This window comes from Callionymus lyra, chromosome 4, assembly GCF_982586985.1.
Source record: "Callionymus lyra chromosome 4, fCalLyr1.hap1.1, whole genome shotgun sequence".
Taxonomy (NCBI): Eukaryota; Metazoa; Chordata; class Actinopteri; order Syngnathiformes; family Callionymidae; genus Callionymus; species Callionymus lyra.
In genome coordinates this window covers 13059793-13084753 of record NC_141821.1, presented here as the reverse complement: position 1 = coordinate 13084753, position 24961 = coordinate 13059793, and the positions used below count along the sequence as shown (strand labels likewise).

The window sequence follows — 24961 nt, the reverse complement described above, 5'->3', positions numbered from 1 at the left end:
GGCACAGTGTATTTTGGGCTGATTATTATTTTTTTAAATTTAAAATCAGCATGATGAGAGTCAAGGAAGTTTTTAGTGGAATAAAAAGTCAAGTTTGGGTAAAATTGTACCTAAACCAAGCAGTACTATGGAATCCCCCACAAATGTTATAAATGTGCAATTGCATTTGTCGTGAAAACGGAAGCGTCTTTAGCATAAACAATTATGCGAATCAAAAAAAGCACTGCATATACGTTTGTCAGTCTGTTTTTTAACTAATATGTAGACGTGTTGAATAGTTTTTATCGACGTGGGGAAGCCACTTATCTTCGGGTGCCATTCAAACCAGTACTTTAGTAGAGTGTCATTAATATGTAATGATTAGAACGCCGATGGGATTCCTGTGTCAAAGCAGCTAAATACGTGTGGAATTCCACTGAACATCCTTAAATGTTTTGCCTTTGAGAGGGAGGACAATGAGAATGGAGTAGATTAGAAAACGACGTCTGCATTACAAGCCAAAGATTAAGTAAATTCCACAATGAGGCGACTATTGTTTTCAGCAGCATGTCGAGCAGGGGATCCTTCATTCTTTCCCGCTGTTGGGTTTACTTAATTACAGTGGTTTGTGAATCTTCCCGCCCGTGTTTGCTCTCAGGATTAGATTTAAATGTCGCCGTTTAAAACCCGCTCCTTCGAAAAAAAAAGAAACTAGCTTTTGACCTCGACGTGATTTGAACACGCAACCTTCTGATCTGGAGTCAGACGCGCTACCGTTGCGCCACGAGGTCCTCGTGCATCACCAGTCGACGTCTGAGGAGTGGATGTAGTCTGAACTCCTGCTCCCCCCGTGGGAAACGGCCACACTTGAAGCCGCTCACACAGCAATCGTAAAACACACACTCGGGCACATGGTGTCGTACACACACTTTCTGTCAAACTGCTGCCAGCCTCCTGCAGGGCAGCTGCAGCTGTGTGGTCTGCAGCAGGAACAGGACACCCCAGTCTGGCACAAAGACAGATAATGGGCCAAAAATAGAGCTTTTTTTGTCTGAGTTTATGTCGCCCGAGTGTCAAAGGGTGACAAAGAAAACCACCTTTTTGTTGTATAGAAAAGCGGTTGGTTCAGCTGTGACGTTCTGATTGACGGCACCGTAACGCAGTAAAAGGAGGTCACTGGAGTAGGAAGTCAATGTCGTGCAATGGGACCACAATTTATCTGCTGATATCTGCCAAATAGGAGTCTCTTAATCTGCAGATCTGCTCAGTGTCGACACTGGAGGGATTACCAGGACTGTCGGACCAGCAGATACCGCGATTTAATATGGCTTCGAAATGAAGGTTTTTTTTCACCGTCATTCATTTTTCATGTCAAGTATTAAAATGTATGAACTTCTGTCTAAATATGTGTGATTTAAAAAAATGTTTTTCTTCTCAAATTGCAAGGAAAAGTATCTTAATGCGACATCGCTGCAATAGTAAAAGTATAATAACTAGGAAAGCGCAGAGATGGTACATACCTCTGCCAAGAAGGACATTTGGCATGATTATGGAAGTGTATCAGTGCCATCTTAATATTAAATGTAACATTTCAAATGTTTAAACGTTCAATTATTTTATTATAGTAAGGAATGTTTTTTCTAAATAATTAATTCAATTATATTTTTATTTAAATTAGTTTAATTATATAATTGAATATGACATGTTGTCTATTCAAAGGTTAGGGTTAGTTTGAAAAAAAAAAAGAATTATTTTCTTTCCCTTTATTTTACAATAATTCAAAATTACATTTTCCATATTAAGTATTTTTATGTCATAGCTTTGTAAAATAACGACTTTGTTGTATGCCAACATGAATTATTCTTTTCACACAGATATTGGATTCCACATAACTCAAAAATAAGAAAAAATAACAATTTAAAAAATTCATGATTATATATTTTAAATTAGATCTATTTCTTCGTTGTATTTCCTTCAATTAAATCGTATTTCTCATATTAAATATGTACGTTAAGCAGACTCACGGTGTGATCACGTATCACTCCTTCTCTGCTGTAATTCCAACGCTTTCCTTCTCCTGTTACTGAAGCTCAACACTGAGCCTGTTCGGGAAGAAAAAACAAGTTACGGGTCACAATACTGTTTGAACTTGAATGTCACATGTTTTGACAAGTACAGAAAGCCGTCTTCCGACTACAAGATGATATATGAGACTCGTAGATTGTACATGGGGCCGTGTGGATTACACGTCTTTCTTTGTTAGCGTGGCCAGAGGACGCCATAGATGATGATTAATGGAGAGTTTGTTTTCCAGAAAAAGTTATTTGATACAGTTTTAGACTTCGGTTGTGTTGGTCAAACGTGTCATGAGAGATTCATGTTTAGATGTTTCACACTTCCTTGATACTAAAACCAGTTTGTTTTGATAATTAAGATGTTCGGAAGACTTAGTAGATTAAAGGTTATTATTTCAAAAGCTATTTTGGGTTGTCACAAGTATTTCTTAAGTGTCACTTGCATGTCCATCCAATACTGAAACTTATGTATGCATCTTTTTAATAATGCTTCCTGATTATATCCAAGGCTTTTCCTCTTGACATAAGTAGAAATTAGATCTGGATTAATAATTAATAATATATTTATTTGATATTTACTTTTTGATTTTCTTGTGAATTTTGTGGATAATTTGGCCTTTTTTTTTTTTAAAGAAAATATGTAGAAATACATGTCTGTTGTGTGATTTTTGCACCACTAAGTATGTTAGTTAAAAGGTGATAGTGCCTTTAAACCTTGTGTTATCCCCGGGGCAAGGTGACCCAGAGACAACGCAAGATATACCACAAACACCTTTTGTTTCCGGGCCTTCGGGTCACTTTGACCCTGAGATAACACAGGGGTTAAGCAAGGAAGGAAGGTTATCTGTTTTTTAAAAAGCTCAAGAACAACTGCAAAACATACACTTAAGTTCACATTAGGGGTGAAACAAATACTAGTCTAAATTATTTATATACTTCTGAATCAAGGAATACATTTTTCATGCCTTTTTCAACTGCATTTTAAGTTGTTAAAACACACTTTTTAAATATGTTGCTAAAAATTCACCTGGAATCTAAAATGCTGTGACACAAAAACAAAACTATTAATACAATTGTTTATCAGGAAACCAGTTTCAATTACTTTTTTTTAGTAAAATACAGCCAAAAATTTTGATTTGCCAAGTATATTTGTAAAGCAATACATGGCATTGATGCATTTGCAATGTGCATGTCCTCCAGAATGTCATACTTATCATCTAGGTCATGTTTGAAATACTAAGATAAGTAAAATTAAAAAACCCAACAAGACCATGCATTCTTCTGCCAAGGGGCACAATTTGGAAGATAAAAAAGAATCTCCAAAATTTAAAAAAAGCAAAGCATGAATGTGGAATTAGTATTGTTGTACAATTAACCACCCAATTTATCATATTTAGTTGTTTTATTCGCATCTATTTTATCTGGTATTGTAACGATTGTTTAAGCGCTTTGTGACCCTGGTCTAGAAAAGCGATATACAAATATTACTTAAATTACTTACTTACTTAGTCACATATTTGAATTGCATGATGTATTATTACAAATCTGGTGTTAAAACACCATACAAGTACAAACTTTAAAACCTCCCAAATCACTACAGAGATAAACAAAGTTATTTTGCAACAAAGATAAAATCAAATATAATTCAATATCTGCCCATACCGAACTGAAACACTGGTCATCGCTAACAGTACAGCTGACACATCCAAGCTCTCTGACCAGTCAGCTGGTGGATCCATGATGTGGCTTTTTATTTTCAACACATGTCCAGCAGCAGTGTTTAAAGTTCCGAGTTGAATGTTTTGACAGACGGAGCTGGAAAATATCAAGTGCAGATGTTTTCGGGCGCTTTGATCACATGAAGTGGAAACATCATTTAGAAGTCCTCAGACTTTTCACTGAAAGATATATGCAGTAAAACGGAAATAAAATCCCAAGAAAATTGTAATCTCGTGAAGTGAACGACCACCGTCGTGTTTGGCGATAAGAATTTTGTTTATCCGCAGAGGGGGAAAAAAACATGCTCGGCTGACACAACACAAAACTCATCACGGCGTGGAATTCAGGGCTACGACGTTGCAGCGGTGTTTGCTTCTCGTTGGCAGGAACCCAAACCTCTTACATCACTGGAGCCAAACACAAATCTTAGGAATTGCCGGTTGTAGATTTTCTCTCTCCTCCACCGAGAAACATTCTTGTTCCTTGTAGTACATGCGAGAAACATGTATTTGCGTGCCAATCCGAATGAGTCGATGTTGTACTTCGGCTTTTGATCGCTGCTTTAAAAAAACTGATTTATTTATTTATACATATTTTAATAGTTTCACCCGTGAATCTATCTATAGCAGGGCTGGGCAATTATAATTTTTCAAGGGGCCACAGTAAATTCTGCGAATTTTGTTAGGGGCCGTCAAGCAAAAAAAAAAGAAGAAAAAAATCCCACATTCCTCATTAGGCCATGATATTTATTAAGATAAATAAGCTGCAATTTTATTCTTGGAATATATGAGTTTCTTTCAAAATATTTCTTCAACTAATTTATAAAAAATGTTTTGAGGGATTATTATATACTCCAAAAATTACACACAAGAAAGGAGGAGAACATTTATGTAATGTAAATTAATAATAAATACAAAATACATTTGTTAATGCATTAGAAGCATTTATACATGATCAAACTTTGACATTACGAGGGCCGCCTAAACAAAGATGCTCTATTTAAACCAGACTAGGATGCTTCATTCAATATGTTGGTTTGTTCATCAGGTAAGGTAAGATAAGGTAAGGTAGAACTTTATTGATCCCTCAGGAGGTCTCCTTCGGGAAATAGTTTTTTTTCCAATAGCCACAGAAAATACAGCAATTTTTCATAAAAAATAAAACAAAATAAAATAAGAACAAGAACAAAGAGAAATAAAGAGAAAGAACAAGATGATACAATCTAAGTCTAAAGATAAAGAACATAGATCAAAGAAAAATAACAAAGACAAAGGATACAAAGACTAACATAGAACAGAACATTCAGATACTTTCCCTTTTTTTTTTACATTTTTTTTTTACCACAGTTACTCGTTTTTCACTTGTTTTTGTTGTTAAAGAGTTATCTTTGAGTTTGTTAATGTGGCCGGAAATGAATATGACTTTTTATATTTCAACTATTGTGCTTTTTACTTTACACTTTACGCATCATACATCATAATATATCCATCATAAAGCTATATTTAAAGATTTATTTTGACTTATCATACAACAAGAGCGGGAGTCACACTAGGATGGCTAAACATTCTTAAATAAAGACGCGCTTGGCAACCTCTTGACTCGGATCGTTTGAACCATTGTGGAGTTTTCAGTACGGCGGGGTCGAGCATGAAGGCATCCGACCACAGGCCCGACGACAGCTCAGCTCGGGAAAGAGCAGGAGAGAGAAAAAGTGGGATAATATCCAAGCATGAGGAGAAGGAAGAGATGTGCTGCTTCTATTTCTTCTGCTGTCAAACTCAGCCATCACGCTTCAGTGGAGTATTTCAATCCAGAGTGAGAAGGAGAAGCAACATTTAATTCCAATTAAAAAAACAAAACAACTATTTTAAAACATTATTTAAAAACAATAGAATGATACTGTCAATATAAATACTTCCAAGTTGTTTACTTTTTCCGACATATAACATATGCAGTGACGTGCGGTGAGGTTCATGCTTTAGTGTCAGTTTTACACGTTTATAAACACAAAAAGGAAGCTTATTCAATTGGCTACTGGTTATTTCATAACTCAACAGCATTTTTCACACACACACGCACATACATGGTCTAGGGTAAATATTTTAAAAGACGATTTAAATGATTTTATTAGACTGATGTCCTCACCTTCATGCCAGTTATAGCACAAATCCGTCATCTTTGACAATATATATTATATATTATTATATATATATATATGAATAAGAAAATGATTTAATTAATAATTTCTCCAAAAGTCTACGTTGAATTGTTGTGATATTTTGTGGGATGAGTCCATATTCTCCGGTTCTTTGGCAGTGTTCAATTGTGGATGAATATTGATTTATAGCATCATCTTTGACATTGAAGTATCATCGCTGAAATATAATGTTTTAATTTTCAATTAATTTAAAACTCTATATTAAAAATCTTTAACCTGCCATATTTAATGATCTGAGACCTTTTAATCTGCTGTACATCTAAATTAGTTTTAAACAATCAACATGGATTTAAACAGAATAGAATATGACAGTGATAGTAAATGATTACAAGGAAGACGGAGCTGATTAAATGCTCTTAATTTAAAAGCCGAACTTTTATTTCCTCTTACCGAGTGGAAGTTACCGTAAAGTTTAGCGAGAACTCTCCAGATTTAAGTTTGGCTCAAGAGTGAAAAATCTTGATAGTTAGCTTCACAGCATTATGATGGCAGCGCTGTATTTGTATTAAAATGTTAAGTTACGATGACTCGATCACACAAAAAAGACCCGCCTCATGTTGCTTGTGATTGGTTAATATTGTGTCGTGGCTTCTGTGATAGGCTAGATATACGCAAAATTGAGTATTAAATGGTTAGCCTGCCTACCCTTACCGCACGTCCCTGAACATATCGTTGGATAATATGTAGATAATACAAGCGTATCATATGTCAGTTAAGATGGTTTTAGGGATTTTTTAGAAGGTTACCACGAAACGTATTTAGTGAGTTGCTCTGTCCATATCCGACTTCATAAAATAAATAAATCATTACTTTCAGACTAACAATAATAACTGAAAGAAATGTTCATTTCAAAGCAACAACAATATGTAATATTAAGAGATCATTATTTTTGAGTGATTGGTTCAATACTGAAATTATTTTTGCAATGCAGTAACACCATTCGGACACAAGGGGGTCACAGAAACCAAATAAGAAGTCCTACAGATTGAGACTTTTACAATGTTCAGGCAGTTTAATGTGTTCATTTCCTTTTATTTTTTACGAATGAAAAATGCATAAATATCAAATACTTTAATGGAATAAGCAATTGTTCTACTAAATAAGTGGGTATTGGATCTGGTCAAAGAAATATTCCGTCAAAGTGAAGATTTTATGTCGAAATTAGGGTCGGGCGTTTTCTGTGTGAGAAGTTAGACATCAAATGGAGACAGCTTTAAAAAATGCTTGGATTGTGGAGGACAGAATGTGATGATAACCGACTTGGCTTCGCTGCTGCTGTGCATTTTGTTAAGCATAAAATATGTTGATGTGTCCTCACTAATGCCAGCAGAATGGATCGTGATTTTTATCCACCGATTTTTGTCACATGGATCTGGAACTAGCGTGACCTGCCTCGGCTAATGTTCTGTATGGATTGAAAGATACAAATCTGATCATCATGACGCTGCAGATAAAGAGGATCTCATTAAAAAAGCTAATCGTTTCCATTAATTCAAATACATATATCTTTTCATTTCTCTCAGGAGCCGAGCTACTGGGTCCAGGTCCACCGGCTAGAACACGGTGACGGAGGAATTCTGGACCTCGACGATGTACTTTCTGACGTGGTGGACGATAAAGACAGGGTGAGTTCAAGTCGTTCAGTCACACTTTTTCTTCCAAAAAAACACAACACTTTTGGTTTCACAAACAAACCAAGACACGCAACGTTCTTTTACACAAAATATTTTGTTGTACGGCGTGAGATGATCCAACACTTGATCTTTTGCTGACATCCTGACAAAACCATCTCTGTAAACACAAGCTGCGACATCACATTCAAGTAAACAAAAGACTTCAGATTAATTCAAAAGAAACAAACACTTGTATAGCTATAGGCTAAATGGAAAATCACAAGATAGTTGTTGTGCGACCAAGTTCGCAAGAACAACAGAGAGTAAAACATCCTTCAAAAAGGTTTGTTTATGGAGGCAACATTTTCTCCGGGGGCCCTGTGTGTGTGAGGGGCCGTTTGAGTTGTGTACAGTAAAATGTTATGGGAAATGTTAATAAAAGACAACACAATTAAATGGAGAAAATAAAAGATCAACTTAAAATAAACCTTATAACATGTTTATAAAAGTGGGAAAATTGATATTAAATAATATTTGTCTAAATATGATCTCAGTATTCACTAGAATTATTTTGAGGGACAAGAAATATTCATAAAACGGACAAAGAACAAAAGGAAAAACAATTTCTCAACAAAGAACTCTCGAAAAAAAAGATAAACGTCCAGATAATACGAATACATAACAAGCTGTCAAAATATATTTTATACTACTCTAAGCTCCTTTAATACTTTGGTCATGTCTGGTAACCTGAAACACTACTAATCTTAAAGGACCTGCTCGTTAATTCACTAAAAACATTGAATAATAAATGCATTACGGACAAATGTTTACCTCCTTGGCAGCGGTACTAAACGAAGCTGAGTACAGCTTAACTCTGACCATGTTTTGTTGTGTATCAGTCACGTTTCTATCCTAAGATTACATGTCAGACCCGCTCACCTCTTACCTTAATGACCAACTGCTTGATCCTCATGGGAAAAAAAACAACTGCTGACTGCGCCTCAGTCAAAGTCTCCTGCCTTTTTGTTCCTGTTTTAAAACGCTGGTGGATACACAACCTGTGTCAGAAACTAAAGGTTTCACACACTTTCAGGGGAGCATGTGTTGAAACCAAAGTCTCCATCAGTGTCGTTGTGCGACTGCACACACCATTGACGACACGTCGCTGAAAAAGACGATGTACGACACAATAGGAGTGTGTGCATGACTGTTGAATGAGTGTGATGTGGGTGTCATGGCAACGTATGAAGCCAGATGAATACATATGCGATTCTCACCTGCTGCTTGAAGCACTTATCGCTCCACTGCAGTGTATTCTACACACACTTGTACACCCTTCAATTTCACCTACACTACATTGTGTTCAATTACTTCCAATGCTGGGAAAAAAGGCTCCCCCTTGTGGTTAAATTCACGCACTACTTCTCCATGCTTTACAGTTTAATTCAAGAAATAAAACAAAAGTGATACGACATAAATGTTAAATATTACTTTACATCATAATGTTGTGTGGATCGATTTAAGGATATATTTGTGCGACGGTTGAACTGTAGGCGTTACACACACACACACACACACAGAGTAACTTTCTGTTGACATTTGTAAAGGCTAGTAAGTGTGTGTCACCCGCTCTGTGTGTTTGTGTGGAGGTTTGGTTTCTACTTTGTATAGTTGTAGTAATTCCAGTCTATCCAGATCCTTCAATCTGCCCCGGTTTCCTGGTTTTACGATAATCCACCAACGGGCAGAATCACCAGTTTCGTTTTTAACCCCATGTTGCATCTTTGCACCACTTTATACTATTAATTCCCTGATTTAAATTCCAATGTTTAATTATTTCAATGCATATTTCTCTAATGTGTACGAGTTCAGACTTGACCCACTTTGTTCTTACTGTGAAATGTTCTTTTCTTATATCAATGTACTTCTAGTGACCTTCTTAGCATTGGTTTATTAGCCTTAATGAAGGGGTTGTTATTAATTTAATATTCTTAAAATTATTTTTTTTGGCCTAATCCTAGGCCAATCTGCTTCAGGGGGTCTAAAGTTAGTGGACAGTCAAAATGGTGGATTGTAGAGGCGAAATTACCCTATGCAGTGGTTCCTCTTAACTTTTTAAAGCGTTAGATTTCTTTTTACTTCAAATAAATGTTAAGGCCTCATATAAAACTTTTCCTATATGCTGTCAAATTTCTTTATCTATTCTCAATTATTTCTAAACCTGTGAAAAATTTTACAGCTCCTCTGACCGTGCTGCTTCCCCACCCTCGTCTGTAATGTAATTTCTTTTCCCTTTTTTATATACCGACCCGAAAATTCATTTATTTTTATTGGCGACCTACAGCCGTTCCCTCCCTTTAGCGGTTTGAATTGATTTGAATTGAATTAAAATAGAATCATATATGTAGAATATAAATCTATTATAAATACTTTATACAAAAAAAAAAATGAAGACTGTAAACGGTGAAACTGTGATGGACCACTGTTTCGTAAAGTTTGACTTATATCAGCATTTATACAAAAAGCCAGTTGAAGGGGCTCCTGGGCAACTTTCTAGTAAGATACTGCAGGTAGAACGTGATTAGGAGGAGGCCATGGGACAAGATCGGCTGACTCCATTTGTGGAGGTAAAAAAACAACAAAGAAAATAACTTGTCAAAATGATGGTTTGCGATTGAAAGTTTCCATCACATAACTCTACCTTCACAAGAATCTGGAGCCAAAATACTTACAAATTGTGGTCTTGACTCCTTCATATTTAAAACATGACTTTGATGTTGATGTATTTTTCCATTGAACAACAAACTCCTATCTTGATGGTGATTCATTGTGACGTTTCCTCGTGACTTCTCTTGTGGTGAGGATGTTACTCATTGTGGTAGATGTTAAGTGGCGATCCTGACTCAATACAGTTTTTTTTTGTCTCTTCTTCATCTGTTCCTCTTATATTGCTGGTTACACAGTTTCTGATATGCATCAGATGGAGGTCATTTCTGTCAGGTTCAGTTCAGCCACTGTCGCGCCACCTATCTTACGTGCAAATATGTATTTATTTGACTGTTTCATGAACTGATAGCACGTTTATTGGGTTCAAACGAGCCCAACCGTGTCATATTCAATCTCGATTGATCCAAAACAAGATGCAGGTTCATCTTATGTCACATCACATCAGGGGCTTTAACAGTAAAAACAATCTTAATTTCCCAAAATATCTTCATGTCAGCACAGGTACGTGACCGTGCATCTCTGCAGGATGATCGGGGGGGAAAGCGACTGGGGAGTCACGGTAGAGGTTTAGAGCTCGCCTTGGCCTCTCTTCAAGGAGCTTTAACGCCAAGTGTTTGGTATGTGAGACGTCTGGCTCGGGTTCAGAACAGAGATTATCACGCTGTGATTCACGCAGCGACGCAGCAGCAAGCCCCGGCCTGTCACTCTCTGCTGTTCACAAGCTCTAAATGATCACCTGACTTCCATCCGACGAACATCAAAAATGCTCTACACCTGCCAGTGAAGGTGTGTTTGTCCTCTAGCTCGGTGTTTAATGTAACATGTGTTGAGTATTTCTGTGGCTGAACCTGTTGCCAAGGTTTTTTCAGAGTCATTAGTTGATATTAATATTGATGAACGGTTGCTCACCAGAGCCAAAATGTCAGTTTCGCAGATACTACCGAATAGAGAGGATTCTTTCATGTAGGAAAAACAAAACAAGTAATGATTTAAATTGAATATTTGTGTTGGATTACATCTGGTGAAAAGTGAATGATGTATATCTGCTTCCCTCTGCTGGTGAAAATGTAAAGTCGCAGTGTATGGCCAGGTCACGCGTTTAAACAAGTGACGTCATTCAGATATAAGATGGTTAGTACATATGATCATATAATGTAAAATGATATTTAATCCCTAAAACTCTTAATTTATTTTAAATGTACATTTACATTTTCTTTTTATTTAGTGACGCTCATTGATTAAGAATATATAAATGTTAAATAATGGAAGTAATGTAAAGGGATGTGTGTCTATATTTGCAAGTATCATCCTGTTTTTATTTTAGAATAGATTAGAAATAAATTACAAGATAAGACTCTGGCAGAACTGGCAGGACACAAGACTGTCTCAGGAAGAAGTAACACTACACACACATTTTTTGACAATAAAATCAATATGATTGAATGATCCCTGACCTGGACCCAAACCTGCTATTCAAAGAGAAGACACTGTGGTTGGAACCAGAGTGCTGTTATTTTATCAGCATTCATGCGACACCGAACTTGATGGTTGAATAAATAGCACATTTATCTCTAAATCTATAACCTTAAGAAGATGTTGTCACAACATGATCTGGAGTTTGTAATCCATGCGTTTGTGTCTTCTCGTCTGGACTATTGCAAAAGTCAGTTTTCATGTCTTAACAAGAAGGAACTGTCTTGCCTACAGTTAATACAAAACTCTGCAGCGAGAATTCTGACATGCTCTAGTAGAAGAACTCACATTTCCTCGATCCTTACAACTCTTCACTGGCTGCCAGTTTCTTTCAGGATCATCTTTAAAATTCTGGTTCTTACTTTCAGAGCTATTCATGGTCAGACTCCTCCTTACATCAGTGATCTGATCCAGCCTTACACCCCAGCTCGGGCTCTGAGGTCTTTGGATCAGAATCTACTTATGGTTCCTCTCACACGGTTCAGGACCAGAGGAGAGAAATCCTTCCAGACTGTTGCTCCTAAGCTTTGGAACGATCTCCCTCTGTGTTTGATGATCTACTGACTCCTTCAAGAAACATCTTAAAACATTTTTATTCTTGCAGGTTTTCCCTGATTTTCATAGACTCCTGTGTTGTTGTCAGTGTTGTCTTGATCTTTTAAGTATATATTTTATTTGGTATTGTTTTGATTGTTTAAGCGCCTTGTGACCCTCATCTGGAAAAGCGCTCTGCAAATATAAATTACTTACTTACTTACATTTCTTGAACACAGTGACAAAAAGGTTGATTTATTTTAGTGATTTTAATGCACGCTTTGTGTTATGATCATCCATTTTTTTGCTTGGTCTAATGTTAGTGGGCAAAAGCGAATAAAAAAACTTTTAAATCCAGGAATCTTATCTACATTTCTTGCTAGTTCCGTTGAAATACATTATGCACTACACTCTTTATTTAATTTTCAATTACATAAATTAAGTTTTTTGCTGAAATATAATTGGTCTTTTGACATAAAATCATAATATTTTCTCAGAAGAATCTTGACTTGATATCTATAAAGCAAAAAGAAAACTTGAGGTTTTATTGTAATGACGCATGCAAGCCACACGGGGGTAGTCATGTCTACGTTATAACACCTTCCTCTTGTACAGGTTTGTAAATTAGCCTTTTAGAAAAGCTCCTCGTGGGTTATCGACATTATATTTAATTACCAGAACAGTGTTAAAATAGTGTTAATGATATCAAAAACTGTAAATCTCCAGTCGCCTGGTGTGGGCGCTAATGTGCTCGAGTGCCTCCAAACACCACCTCTTGCTCTCCATCGCTCTCCGTGGTCAATTGGCATTTCCTTGGCATGGGCGGCTGGTATTGCCATGGAAACGGCGGCGGGGTGCCAAATGTGCACCTGTGCCGGGTCGACATCAAGCCGTGAGTGAAATTAACTGAAGCTTAAGCAGGGTCCCATCAGCTGCCCCCTGGTACCAGATCACTGTCGGGGGAAATCAAAGACTAATTACATGGTTGTGTGTGTGTCTGTGTGTGTGTGTGTGTGTGTCAGACTATTGTGTCTCGTTTGTATTCAACATTATCCCTGAGTGACACACACAGACATGCGCTCAGACACACTCGAGTCCCCTCGGAATAAAGAGCACAAAAAAAAAAAGCCCAACAAAACTCCTACACGAGCCCAAACATTTGCTCTTGTCAGCCGTAAATTCGCCTTCAAGGACCGAAGTCAAACCCCACGTCTTGATTCTAGCAGCGTTTTTTTACACTCACCTCCGTCGCTGCACTCTTGAGGTCTGTGGGCGGCAGCAAGCAGCAGTTTTTCATTTCATTTTCCTCTGAGGCTTAGAATTTATTGTCTGTTGTTGCTTGTTTATTAGGTTTTGAGTTTCTCAGCTGTGGAAAGATTTGTTGGCCGCGCTCGTTTTCTTCCAACAGCTCCTTACTTACCACTTATGTAGCTATAATCCCTCACAGCGGGGAAATGCCCAGCGGAACCACAGTTTAATTTTCCATTCTAGGCCTTACTTTTGGAGAACCTGCGTCCACTTACACTTGATAAAACGCCTTTTTTTTTATAGTAGTTTCTAACTAATAATCCAAGCAATAAATGGACATAGACATTTAAATTTGCAACACACAACTTGAGAATTCATTTGGAGTTAACCAAAGAAACAAAAACTTTTTGTGTATATTTTTAGCAACTTACATGTCACTATTTCCAAACCGTAGTTGCTGCAACAAGTCGTTCTCTTCTATGGTAACACACACCTTAGATCATACTCTATATTAACGTTTTTCTATATAGACTTGCATTTAAAAAATTGTTTCATATCATATAACTCACAACAGAATGCAAGATCTCAATATACAAGACAATGTCTGGTGAATGGAATCAATAGCAATTGTGCTTGGTCAAAATGTCAATTATATCGCTTTTATTTTGACAACAAAAAACCATAAAACCAACAGAAATAAACATTCTTACGTCACTAGCTTGGTGTCAGTAATGATTTCATCTAATGCCAACTGCTATTACAGTTAAGATAATATAAAAAATGAGCTCAGAATCAAATTTTTCTCAGTACAAATAACTATATCATCTGCAAAGATGGTCATCCGTAGAGACTCTTCTGGATACATGAGTGACTTCCTTTCTCAGATTCCAAAGGTTTTGTACTACAAACTTTTCCCAGATCTAGTTTGACGTCAGTTCTACAATCTGGGTGCTTAAAAAAAAAACAGTCAAAGGTACTAAAACATTGATTTGAACATTTGATGAAGGTTTTCAACTAAAAAAAAAAATCCAAATCAAATATATGAATATGACAGTTTTCGCCGTTCATGGTTTCTAAATTACTTTATATGAAAAAAAAAAAAAAAAATTGAACTTTAGAAAACATTTTCATGTTAAGATTTTTCTTTCATTTTCTTTTTTTTTGAATTTTGCAAAAAAAAACAAACATGCATAGTTAGTTATACCTTTATGGTTTGCCGCCTTCATCGTAGTTTCAATCTAATTAAATCATTTCAGTGTTTTTTTGTTTGTTTGCTTGCTTATTTCACTTCACCAAAACTTTTATTTGTTTTTACATTAAATAAAACCAACATAACCCTGATTTTAAATAAATTCCAAGAGACTATATCCATCAAAATCCTGACACAAATCTTGGGTAATGCCCAGATACTGTAACACAAAGCAGCAAAACAAAGTTGTTGCGCAACAGCAGGAGCAACTATGTGAGCAGTGCAGTGACAAACAGAAAAAAACAGCCTGGGAGGAGACGACGTGAAACAAAAGGTCATCCAGAGTTCCTAAACCTCTAGGTTCAGGAGGCCATGACAGCTCGCTGATGTAGACGTGCTGAGCCCACCAGTCTGCAGAGAGGCTCACCCATGCATGCAGACAAAAAGATGGTTTCAGCTGCGTGGCATATGCACATGTGCCGCGGGTAAGATGGAACCCCCCAACCCCCCATGCACGGCTAAGCGGCGCTCCGACTTTGCAGGGAAAATTTAGTCACAAAATCAGGTCACATCGCTGCGCAATGTCTTTCCGCTCGGAGGCGAGCCGGTTCGTCACGTAGGTGTCTTTTGATTTCCTCTCCGTGACAGTCGGCCCTACAGGAAAACTCTTCTGGTGAGCTGCCAGGATCGCTCCTGACACCACGTGGACTCCCCTGAATTCCATCTGCAACACTCCGGTGTCGCCCGGGTTCGGTGACGGACCGAGCCAAAACCAACATTAAGGGACACATTTCTTAAAAAAAAAACATCCGACCAACGGTACAGGACGGTGAACTTGGGGTTCCTCCGTGTAGAGACGTTCCCCCCGGTTGACAGCTGTCACTGCTGCTTTGGCCGCGGCGTCTGGATGCCGTTCCAAACAAGCCCATTAGCTGCTGTGATGGGGGGGCTTCGGTGGAGCTCGGCATTGCCCTGGGAAATGGTCTCTCCGCTGCGAGAGGAGCCCTAAACTAAGGTGACAGATACATACCCCTCCCCAACCCTCCTCAATCCCGCAACCCCCTATTGACCCTCGGCACTTTGTACCCTTGATAACAAGGGCTATTTTGGCATCCTTCCCTCCATTATACATGAGGGGTAAAAACTGTGCCCTCGCCTGTCTCTGCTCCGGTGAAACACTGGCCTGATTTCATTCAATTATGGAGGCGCACTGACTCATCTCTACGTTGGACTCATTTAAAAACTCCCCTCAAGGGAGCAAAAGTGCAATATTTAGCTTCAGCCGAGTGCAGCGAATTTTTGTAAACAAGACAATCCGGCTCTAGTTTGGTGTTCGGCTTTTGTTGTGCATCGACGCGTCGACATGTAAGAGAATATTTCATTACAAAAGAGTGTTTTTTGGGGGGGAAGGCATGGAGTTGATCAGCCTTTGCCAAGTAAAAAAAAAAACATTAATTCAGTGAACTGTGAAGATTCTGCAGCTGCCTTTTAAGTTTAGATATGTTTTAGATAAATGGATGGATAGATGAATAAATGGATAGATAGATGGATAAATGGAGGGACAGATGGATGAATGGATACTTTATTAAATCCCAAAAGGAGTAATTATGTTGTCCATCAGCAATAACACATCCATCCATACAAACATCCCTAAATACATGTAAAACAATCAAATAAATACAAAAATAAAACTATTTTTATTCCCCAACCACCATGCCAGGACCTGGTACCAGCCTACGAGGAGTTTGTCTGACGATCGATTATCACTGTGTGAAACTTGTTTTTTTATTAAGAAATACCATATTTTCCACAAAATAATTTATCTTTTTAGGTCAAGTTCACCCCAAAAATATATATTTTTTTCAGTATAATTTATCCACTTTACATTTATTTTTTAATGCCTGTTAAAGTATGTATTTAGGCACCATTTCTTAAAGATTCTTCAGCCCATCACTACAATCTGGATCCACAATCCTTTTGAAGGATTTCACTAATGAAGATGGCTAGAGCTTTTTTTGTGTATCTGTTTGTACAACACAGTTGGGTTACAAATATTGGTAAAAAAAAAAAAACGATGGCTGCAGCAATCGTATATTTTAGTTATTCCATGTTGTTTTAGAGAATCACAAATACACAAAATATATACTATAACATTTCACTTCATAATACATACACAACTGGTTTCATTTGACTGGTAAGCGTTTGAGTTCACAAAGAGATAGAAATACATAGAAAAATATTGCCTTTAACTTAATTTTGTATATGTTTGTCAATACAATGTAGTAAATACATCCTGTACCTTTCATGATTTAAAATTATGTAATTGTGTAACTTAACACTATTATTAACAACCAACTGAATAATTGGATATTACCTTTTTCTCTTTTAAAAAGAATAACCCAACATAGACTTATGCCATCACTTACTGCTCTTTTTAAAGAAGATTTTTATACCGCAAAATCTTTTTTTTTTTTAAGTTAAAGACATATAGCGATATTGGCATGTGCGATATGCATATCGAAAACATGTGCGATAAAATATAATCTTTCATTGATCAATTAATCAGTAAAATCCCAAATCCAAAAGTTGTGAGCGTCAGGTCATTTATAAACTGTCATGTATGCATGTACAAGGAGGTGAGATTTATTATTGATTTGGTGATATCGCGACAGGCCGGCGGCTCCTCTCTGATGTCGCTCAGTTTCGCGGGAAACCGATGCGAGTCCCGCAAAACTGAACATTATAAGTGATCAAGGAAAAAACATCGCATCATTATCGATATCCAAATTCAAGACACCAATATTGAATATCACACATATTTCCAATATCGCGCAGCCTCATTCCGAAGCGTTTAAATATGAAGCTGAAACTCCAAATCTTCCGCATCGCTCCGGAGAACACTCTTCTACCAGAAACCCTCAATCTGGCATCTTAACGTATATATTCAACTCTGCATATAGATGTATTTCTTTCATGCTCGGCTGCCTCTCAGCCTCTTGTTAACCCGAGTGAGCGTCTCCTCTGCATGACAAACATGTCGCTGTATCTTTTGTTCGCACATTTGACAACCTCTCTCACCAATATATCCCCGAAAATTCAAAGTCACTCTTAAGTCCAACCTTCAAATGTATCTTCCATTTGTTCGGTCAAAGTTTCTTTAAGGAAAAGGTGATTATGATACGATACGAGTCATCGACAGTAGATGGTTAGTATGAAGTGGAAGCAGCGGAATAATGGAGTCGATATTCACTCAAATAGATGAGTTATTACGGGGGGCAGACAAAGGGGGGGGACGCCCCGGTGAGAGTGGGCAGCAGGCACTGCCGTGAGCGTGGCTGACTCTGGCACCGGCAGCCGGGCCTGGATCTGCTCGGCGCTGAAGTTGACACTGGCACGAGAACATCAAGAAGATGGTGCCAAGGCCTCAAAGCTTAGCCCGGTTTTGAAGAGCTTTAGAATGACATGTTGTGTTTCAGTAAGAGCCCAATCCTTCCTCACAACTCAGCAGCTCAGTCTCTCTGCCTACCACCCCTGAAAACCCCGTGTCCCCCGTGGAATACATGCGAGAACAGAGACGTCTCTCATCTGCTATTGTTTGTCGAACCGCTGTTGATGTTTGGTTCCGACTCAGAAATGTATCCAATTTTCCACAAGTTTCAGTTGTCGGCTTTGATGCCCATGGTTGTTATGATTTTGGTTTTGTGTGCAACGTGTTGGAATCAGCTCAAATGCTAAAAAAACAACAACAAAAAAAACGATTCTTTATCCGCAACAAAACAAATTAAATAAATATCATCAGTATAATCTGTGTAATTTAAAATTATTTATTAATTATAATTTGCAATTAAATGAATTAATAAAACAAAAAACAAATGAGCTATTCAAATTAAAACATATATAAAAGCCCAGTCCATAAAATATCACGATATTCTGTGTACTTATATATTTGCTTGTAAAAAGTCAAAAGAAAATCTGATAGATATTCAGATTTATTGTCCAACAAGTTCGTATATCTCATGGAAATGTTACTCTTTAGCTGTCTTGTAGTAAAACCTATATTTTGACAAGAATTTGTTAAAATATACTTGGTAATATTTATAAGTGCGCAGTTTACACACTTAAATAAACACAATAAAATAGGCGAAAGCATTTTAAAAAAAAATGTTTTTAAGTAATGTTTTGTGTATTTAGAAACAATTCAACTTAATTTTCCTACTTACATTCATTTTTTTTAACTTTCTTATGTATACATGCGATACTCTGTACTCATAGGTGCCAGAAAATAACTGAAGTTGGATAACCAGCCCTAGATAACCCTGGATTAGTTTATCTACACTAGTTACAAACCCTTAATAATTGAAGCAACACTACCTAAAATGCTAAAATAATTCAATATTTTTTATCTTCATCAGTGTTTTCATGAGGTAATTAGAGACTTTTTTAAAGTCACCACGAAGATAAAAGTAGAAACCAACACAACAAGAGGCTTAATCTAGTTTAGTAATCGAATACACATGTGGTAATGTGGCATTGCTGTGACGTATAACTGCTTTATACTTCAATATTATATATACAATATTAACATTTGAAAGTATTGTCTTTCCCAAATATCGTCTGTCCTGAGTGTAGACGCCACGTTTGTCATGTCGGTGTAGGATTGAGGCCAAGACTGTGTTGTCTTCGCCACAATTTGAATCCATTGTTTTCGTTACACAACGACCTCAAGAGTCTCTGACGCCCGTTACCCTCGGAACGATCGGATTTAACCATCATCGCCTCAAATATAAAAGCCAAGTCGTAATGGTGTCGTTACTTCGGCGGATACGATCGGTCACTCGCTCCGATACGACTAAATAAAAGTATCACCAGATGGGCTCCGTGAGGCGAGCGACAATAGATTCTCCCTGAATCTGCGCTGACAGCGCGCTATAAAGGCGTAGCATTCATGCCGTAGTGTATCTGTGGGTTAGTGGGCCAATTTACCAGAAAGTGTGTCAGTGCTGGAAATGCTTCCAGAAGGAGACGTTCAGGAAGAGGAGTCGCTGGCAAATTGCTTTCAAAATAAGCTCCTCTATCTCAGGGAGACGGGAGTGTGTATGTGCCTGCTCAGTGTGTGTTTGGAACAATACTTGGGAGGATCTTGAGAGTCCCTGCATGACTGTCTTATGTCTCCTCTGAAACAGATGTGCCTCAGCCTCGGGCCTGCTCTAGTCTCGTTACTAGAATGCCACTGTGACAGTGTGTGTGTGTGTGTGTGTGTGTGTGTGTGTGTGTGTGTGTGTGTGTGTGTGTGTGTGTGTGTGTGTGTGTGTGTGTGTGTGTGTGTGTGTGTGTGTGTGTGTGTGTGTGTGTGTGTGTGTGTGTGTGTGTGTGTGTGTGTGTGTGTGTGTGTGTGTGTGTGTGTCGGAAGAATTCATTCTGTTCCCATTCAGAAGTCAGCGGGGAGTTTTCCCCATAAAAAGGCACAAATAAAAGGCACTCATTTATCTCCGAAGACACTCATCCGTCAGTGAACACACACGCACTCGTGGTGGTTTTGTGATATTATTGCTCTGTTGTGCCGGAAGCTCAGTCCTGTACACAAGCATGAGTGTAAACGTCTGTCTTCCCACACAGACAGACATGCTGTCAGCAACTCTTAAGGTTTTTTTTTTGTTTTTTTTTTAAAGCTCAGGATGCTTACGTTTAATTTACTGCCGCCACTGTGTGAGGTCGCACACTCCCACAGGACTCACAAAAAAAAAAAAAACCAGGACTTTGAAAAAAGGCTATTAGACAACTGAGCTTTTCTTGTGGTTCCTCAGTTGGTTTTGTTACTTATTTGCTTTTTCAAACGGTGGCAAATAAAATGGTTTTTAGAATGAAGTTTTTATGGTGAAAATATCTGCTCCTGATAAAAGGATTATTGATTATATGAAGGCATTTTTTGGGGTGCGGGGGGGTCAGGGACACACACTTTTATAGATTACTCTTAACAGCAGGGGACATTTTTGGTGTAATGTAGGACCAACCAATAATCAAAATAAAGGGTTGATGATTAGGTTTATGGATCTTGTTGTCAAACATTTCATATAAAACTAAGGAGGGAAAGTCTCCACTGGAAACATGGAATACACGGTGGGAAAAAGAATGGGAACTACTACTACTCGAAGATCCTGGGTGTGCTGGATAAATGAAGTGTCTTAGTTTAAGCCGTCCAGACTTTATTTGTTTTGAAGAAACTGATTTACTCATGTTAGAAAGTTACAGTAAGAGCTGGACAGACCAGAAGGTACGTTTGCTCGCTAGCAATCACAAAACATATTAAGGCCATGTACTAAATAAACCTGTGAAAGTAACTTTAAAATGACATAAGCGACATAAAAGAACACAACAAACAAATAGTAAATGTGTTTTTTTTTTAAACATTTGTTGCGTCTTTCTCGTGCCGCTGTATAACATGTACCAAAGTTATCCAAACCTTTCACTCCACTTCAAAATAAAGGAAACCTCAATACCAAAATATTAACCCATTAAAACGCAGAAACATTTGAAATTAAATAAAACAGACAAATGCAATTTACACCTAGAATTTTTTTAGAACACAACTTCAAAATATAAAGTATCTTTATACAGTACAGGCCAACAGTTTGGGAACAACTAACAAGCATTTAAAGTTATTGCAGTTTTCCCATTTGGCTGACTTTTGTTTATTAAAGTAATGATGGTCACTTGTTTTCTCTTAATTTACCCGATTGGTTCTTGTCATAATGTGAATTCTAACAGTCGTCCGATAAGGTGTTTTCATGAAAAAACTTTTTTTTTATAATGACAATTTATAAATAAATAATGACCTACATATTAAAGGATTAGTTCACCCAAATTTGAAAAAAACTTTTTATTTATTTTTCTACTCATCGGAAGTACTCTGGAAGTACACGCGATATTAACCGTACTTCCATTTTATATCGCTTGTTATTCTTTAAATTTCTGCCCCAAAAAAAAGCGTAAATATAATATAGATATAAAAATATATATTCTTCTCTCCGATGATTTTAAGCGTCTTTTTTGAGGAAGTTCGTCCACCGTGCGTCGTACTTTCTTCATTAGAATCAATGTACATTTTTGTCAATAACTCTAAAAAGGAACAGATTACTCTGAAAATAATTCCAACCCTTAGTCAACATGAGGGTGAGTAGAAAATGAGTGAAATTTGAACCAACCATTAAATAGAGCATCCCGAACTCCCTAACGAAAAATGGATGGATGGTAAAAATACAAACTCTATGACTGACACTAGATCTTTAAAAAAGAAGAAAGCCTTATTTTAAAACAATGTGTTTTTGTCGAAGTGCCGCTAAAAGGCATTTGTAACCACAGATTGCTGCACATTTAAATGACAAGAGCAGGAGTGTCACTAGGGATGGCTATCGTTTATGTTTTCGCCAATACTGGTGCCAAATCACTCGCTGTCTGCTTTGTTTTCTGTTCAATCCACTTCACTTCTGCTGCTCAGTCCCATCACGTCTTCAAGAGCCGTTAAACAATATGAGAAGAGAGAAAGCTACTTCCCTTTTCCAACCAATATTGATCATCAGTCAGGGAGTGAAGCGCACACAGAGGAACCAACTGGCTCCATTGATCACAGCAACACCCGCACACACACACACACACACACTTTCACTCATAATTTACCTCATTTACGAGAAGCTGTATTCAAAAGAATTCCTCTGCCCTGCGTCTGAGTGATGGTTATATGATGTGTAAAGTGGTAAGATGTGCTGCCAAGATAAAAGTTCACAACCCCATTAGAGAAAAAAAAACATTTCAGAAAGACAAACAAAAAAATAGCAGGATGTGGTTTTTCGCTCCTTCGTCTGTAATATTTTAACAAGATCCTCGCATCAATCTGTTGTTGTTGAAAGCTGTTGTTTTTTTTTAACTAATTGGAAGATGTAGCTTTGTTTTTTCAATGATCTCTGGTGGTATAATTTCAGCAGGAATCATTTCAGTATGTTCGGATTTTGGACATGTGGTTATCGCTATTGTTTTTTTATTAAGAATCTTCTGATGCCACAAAAACATTGGCTCATTTCACACAGCATATGATAACAGCAAGAGTTTTTGCTCGTAAGTGGCCGCTGTGACACAACATAAATAATTCACGAGAGGAAAAAAAACATGGCAACAGATGTTCGGTTGATGAACATCTACTTTACAACGTGGCCCTTTTGAACAATAAGCACGGGAAGAAAACACCAACAAAAGACACCGACAAAAACAACAATTTTATTCACCATTGTTGTTTGTTTTCTATTAATGAAGAGGAAACATGTGTTTTTAGTCGTTTTGTTCTTATGAGATCAAATTATCTGGCGGCAAGATGATTTTCTTTCAGTGTTTATCCAAGGCTTAAAAAACCTCATCTGTGCTGGTTCTCATTGTAGAAGTACAATCTGGATTCTATAGCTTATAGAAACAATACATTTTATTATCGGTACTAAGGCAAAGGATGCTAGCCATGGTTAATAGCTAATATTAATATCGCGGTGTGTCCCAAATTGTGTGCGTCAATTGAGTACACATTGAGCAGTGTGTGAAAGTGTAATGAGCATTGTGCACTCATTTTGCGTTCTCGGTAACGTTCAGAAAATTAAGTGTAGATCGATGGACATTTTCCATCCCTAGCGGGCGCCATCTTGCTGAGGTAGATGACACTAAACGGAAGATACGTCACTGACAACGCCTAAATGTCTAGAGAAAACACTTATTTTGCCACAAAACTACAATATTAACACAATGGAATACAACTAAATAACTTGTTTCGATTGGCAAAAAGTGCTGCTAATTTTTGGCGATAGGGTTCCAACGAATTGGCATTAAAAAGTAGCAGAAGAAGAAGCTGTCGAGTGTGTAGCAGCAGTGTTTGATTTGAGACAGTGCTACCCTGAAATTGTAGCACTGCGCAAGTAAGTGCACTGTCTTAAAGTGTACTGTAAAGCAGTGAACTTGGAGAAGTGCGTGATGTGAGACACAGCGTTACTGTCCGTAACAGTTAGCTTAACGCAGTTAGCGTGGCCTACAGTTATCTGACATAAGTTATTAGTTTATGATGGTAATAGAAATAATAAACTAAATCTTTACTAAGCTGTGGTATAGTCTGCCTTTTGCACCGTCGGACACACTAATAAAATAATGTTGACCATAACTTAATGTTGAATTGTCGATATGGCGATAACTTTCGAAGTTTCGATATTTTCCGAAACCATAATACCCACCCATGGGGTTGCTTAAAACTACTCCTATAATCTTTTGGTGGTTTTTGTGATGCACAAAAAATATGTCCACAGCTAAGGATCCATAACTTCTTCTGTTTATATCTGCTGGTTGTTTTATTTCATTTCATTGACTGGTTCCTACTGCTCTGAGGCTTTCAATGTAATGTTTGATTTTGCTGTTTCACTGTGATGAAGTGTTGGATGAAGTGCTAATGGCATGGTTGACTACAAAAGTGAAAATGTATCTGATAGTTCAGTGAATTTCAGGTTCTTAAGGTGATATTTTTCTCCATATAAAGCTATGAAATCCGTATTACCGGTGACTCTTGGTTTCAAATCCGACTAAAGGTATTGCTCAGATTTGTCGTAATAGTCTCCCCCTCACTCCGAAAACCTCTCAACACGGCATTAAAAACAACCACCCACCCTTCGGTTTGACAAAGACACCACTGTAACATTTCCCCTTTTAAATGCTCTGCTAATGTTTTTTATGCGGCTGTGGAAATGAATTCTGCTGCGGGGAGGAAACACTGAGAAATATTAGAGCCACACGTTACAAGGGGAGGCGGAATAAATTGCCAAGAGTGTACGAGAGCATTTACTAAGGCACTGGTGTTTTCAAAGGAGATGTCATAAAGCAGAGACGTTTGAGCTGCGAAAGAGCAATAAAAAAGGGATAAAAGTGTGGAAGCTAAATCGAAAAGTTAAACAAGGTGGGAACGTCATGCCGAGTTAGTAATATTTATATACGTCTACATTTGCTACTGTTATAGTTAACTTCACAACATCTTTATTGACTTTTTTTTTTTTTTTTTTAGGTCCAACGCCTGAATGGATGTTTGTCGTGTTTTAAAAATGAAACGTATTCATCACAGCAAAGTGGGGAAAACAAAACCGTAATGGTTTCTTGCTGCTGTGAATGATTCTAT

The 24961-nt window shown here is 37.4% G+C and overlaps 1 protein-coding gene and 1 non-coding gene across 4 annotated transcripts in view; one reads left to right on the top strand and one right to left on the bottom strand.

The window, feature by feature from the left end:
- Positions 1 to 24961, top strand: part of LOC148081772 (partitioning defective 3 homolog) — a 367916-nt gene that overhangs the window by 29162 nt on the left and 313793 nt on the right. For all 3 annotated transcript variants that reach the window (XM_087788810.1, XM_087788809.1, XM_087788808.1), the window contains exon 2: positions 7515 to 7616. In XM_087788810.1, coding sequence (XP_087644936.1) covers positions 7515 to 7616 — 102 coding nt within the window. The remainder of the gene's footprint in view (positions 1 to 7514; positions 7617 to 24961) is intronic.
- On the bottom strand, positions 699 to 770 carry trnaw-cca (transfer RNA tryptophan (anticodon CCA)). Its single transcript has one exon. It is a non-coding gene; the product is annotated as a tRNA-Trp (tRNA).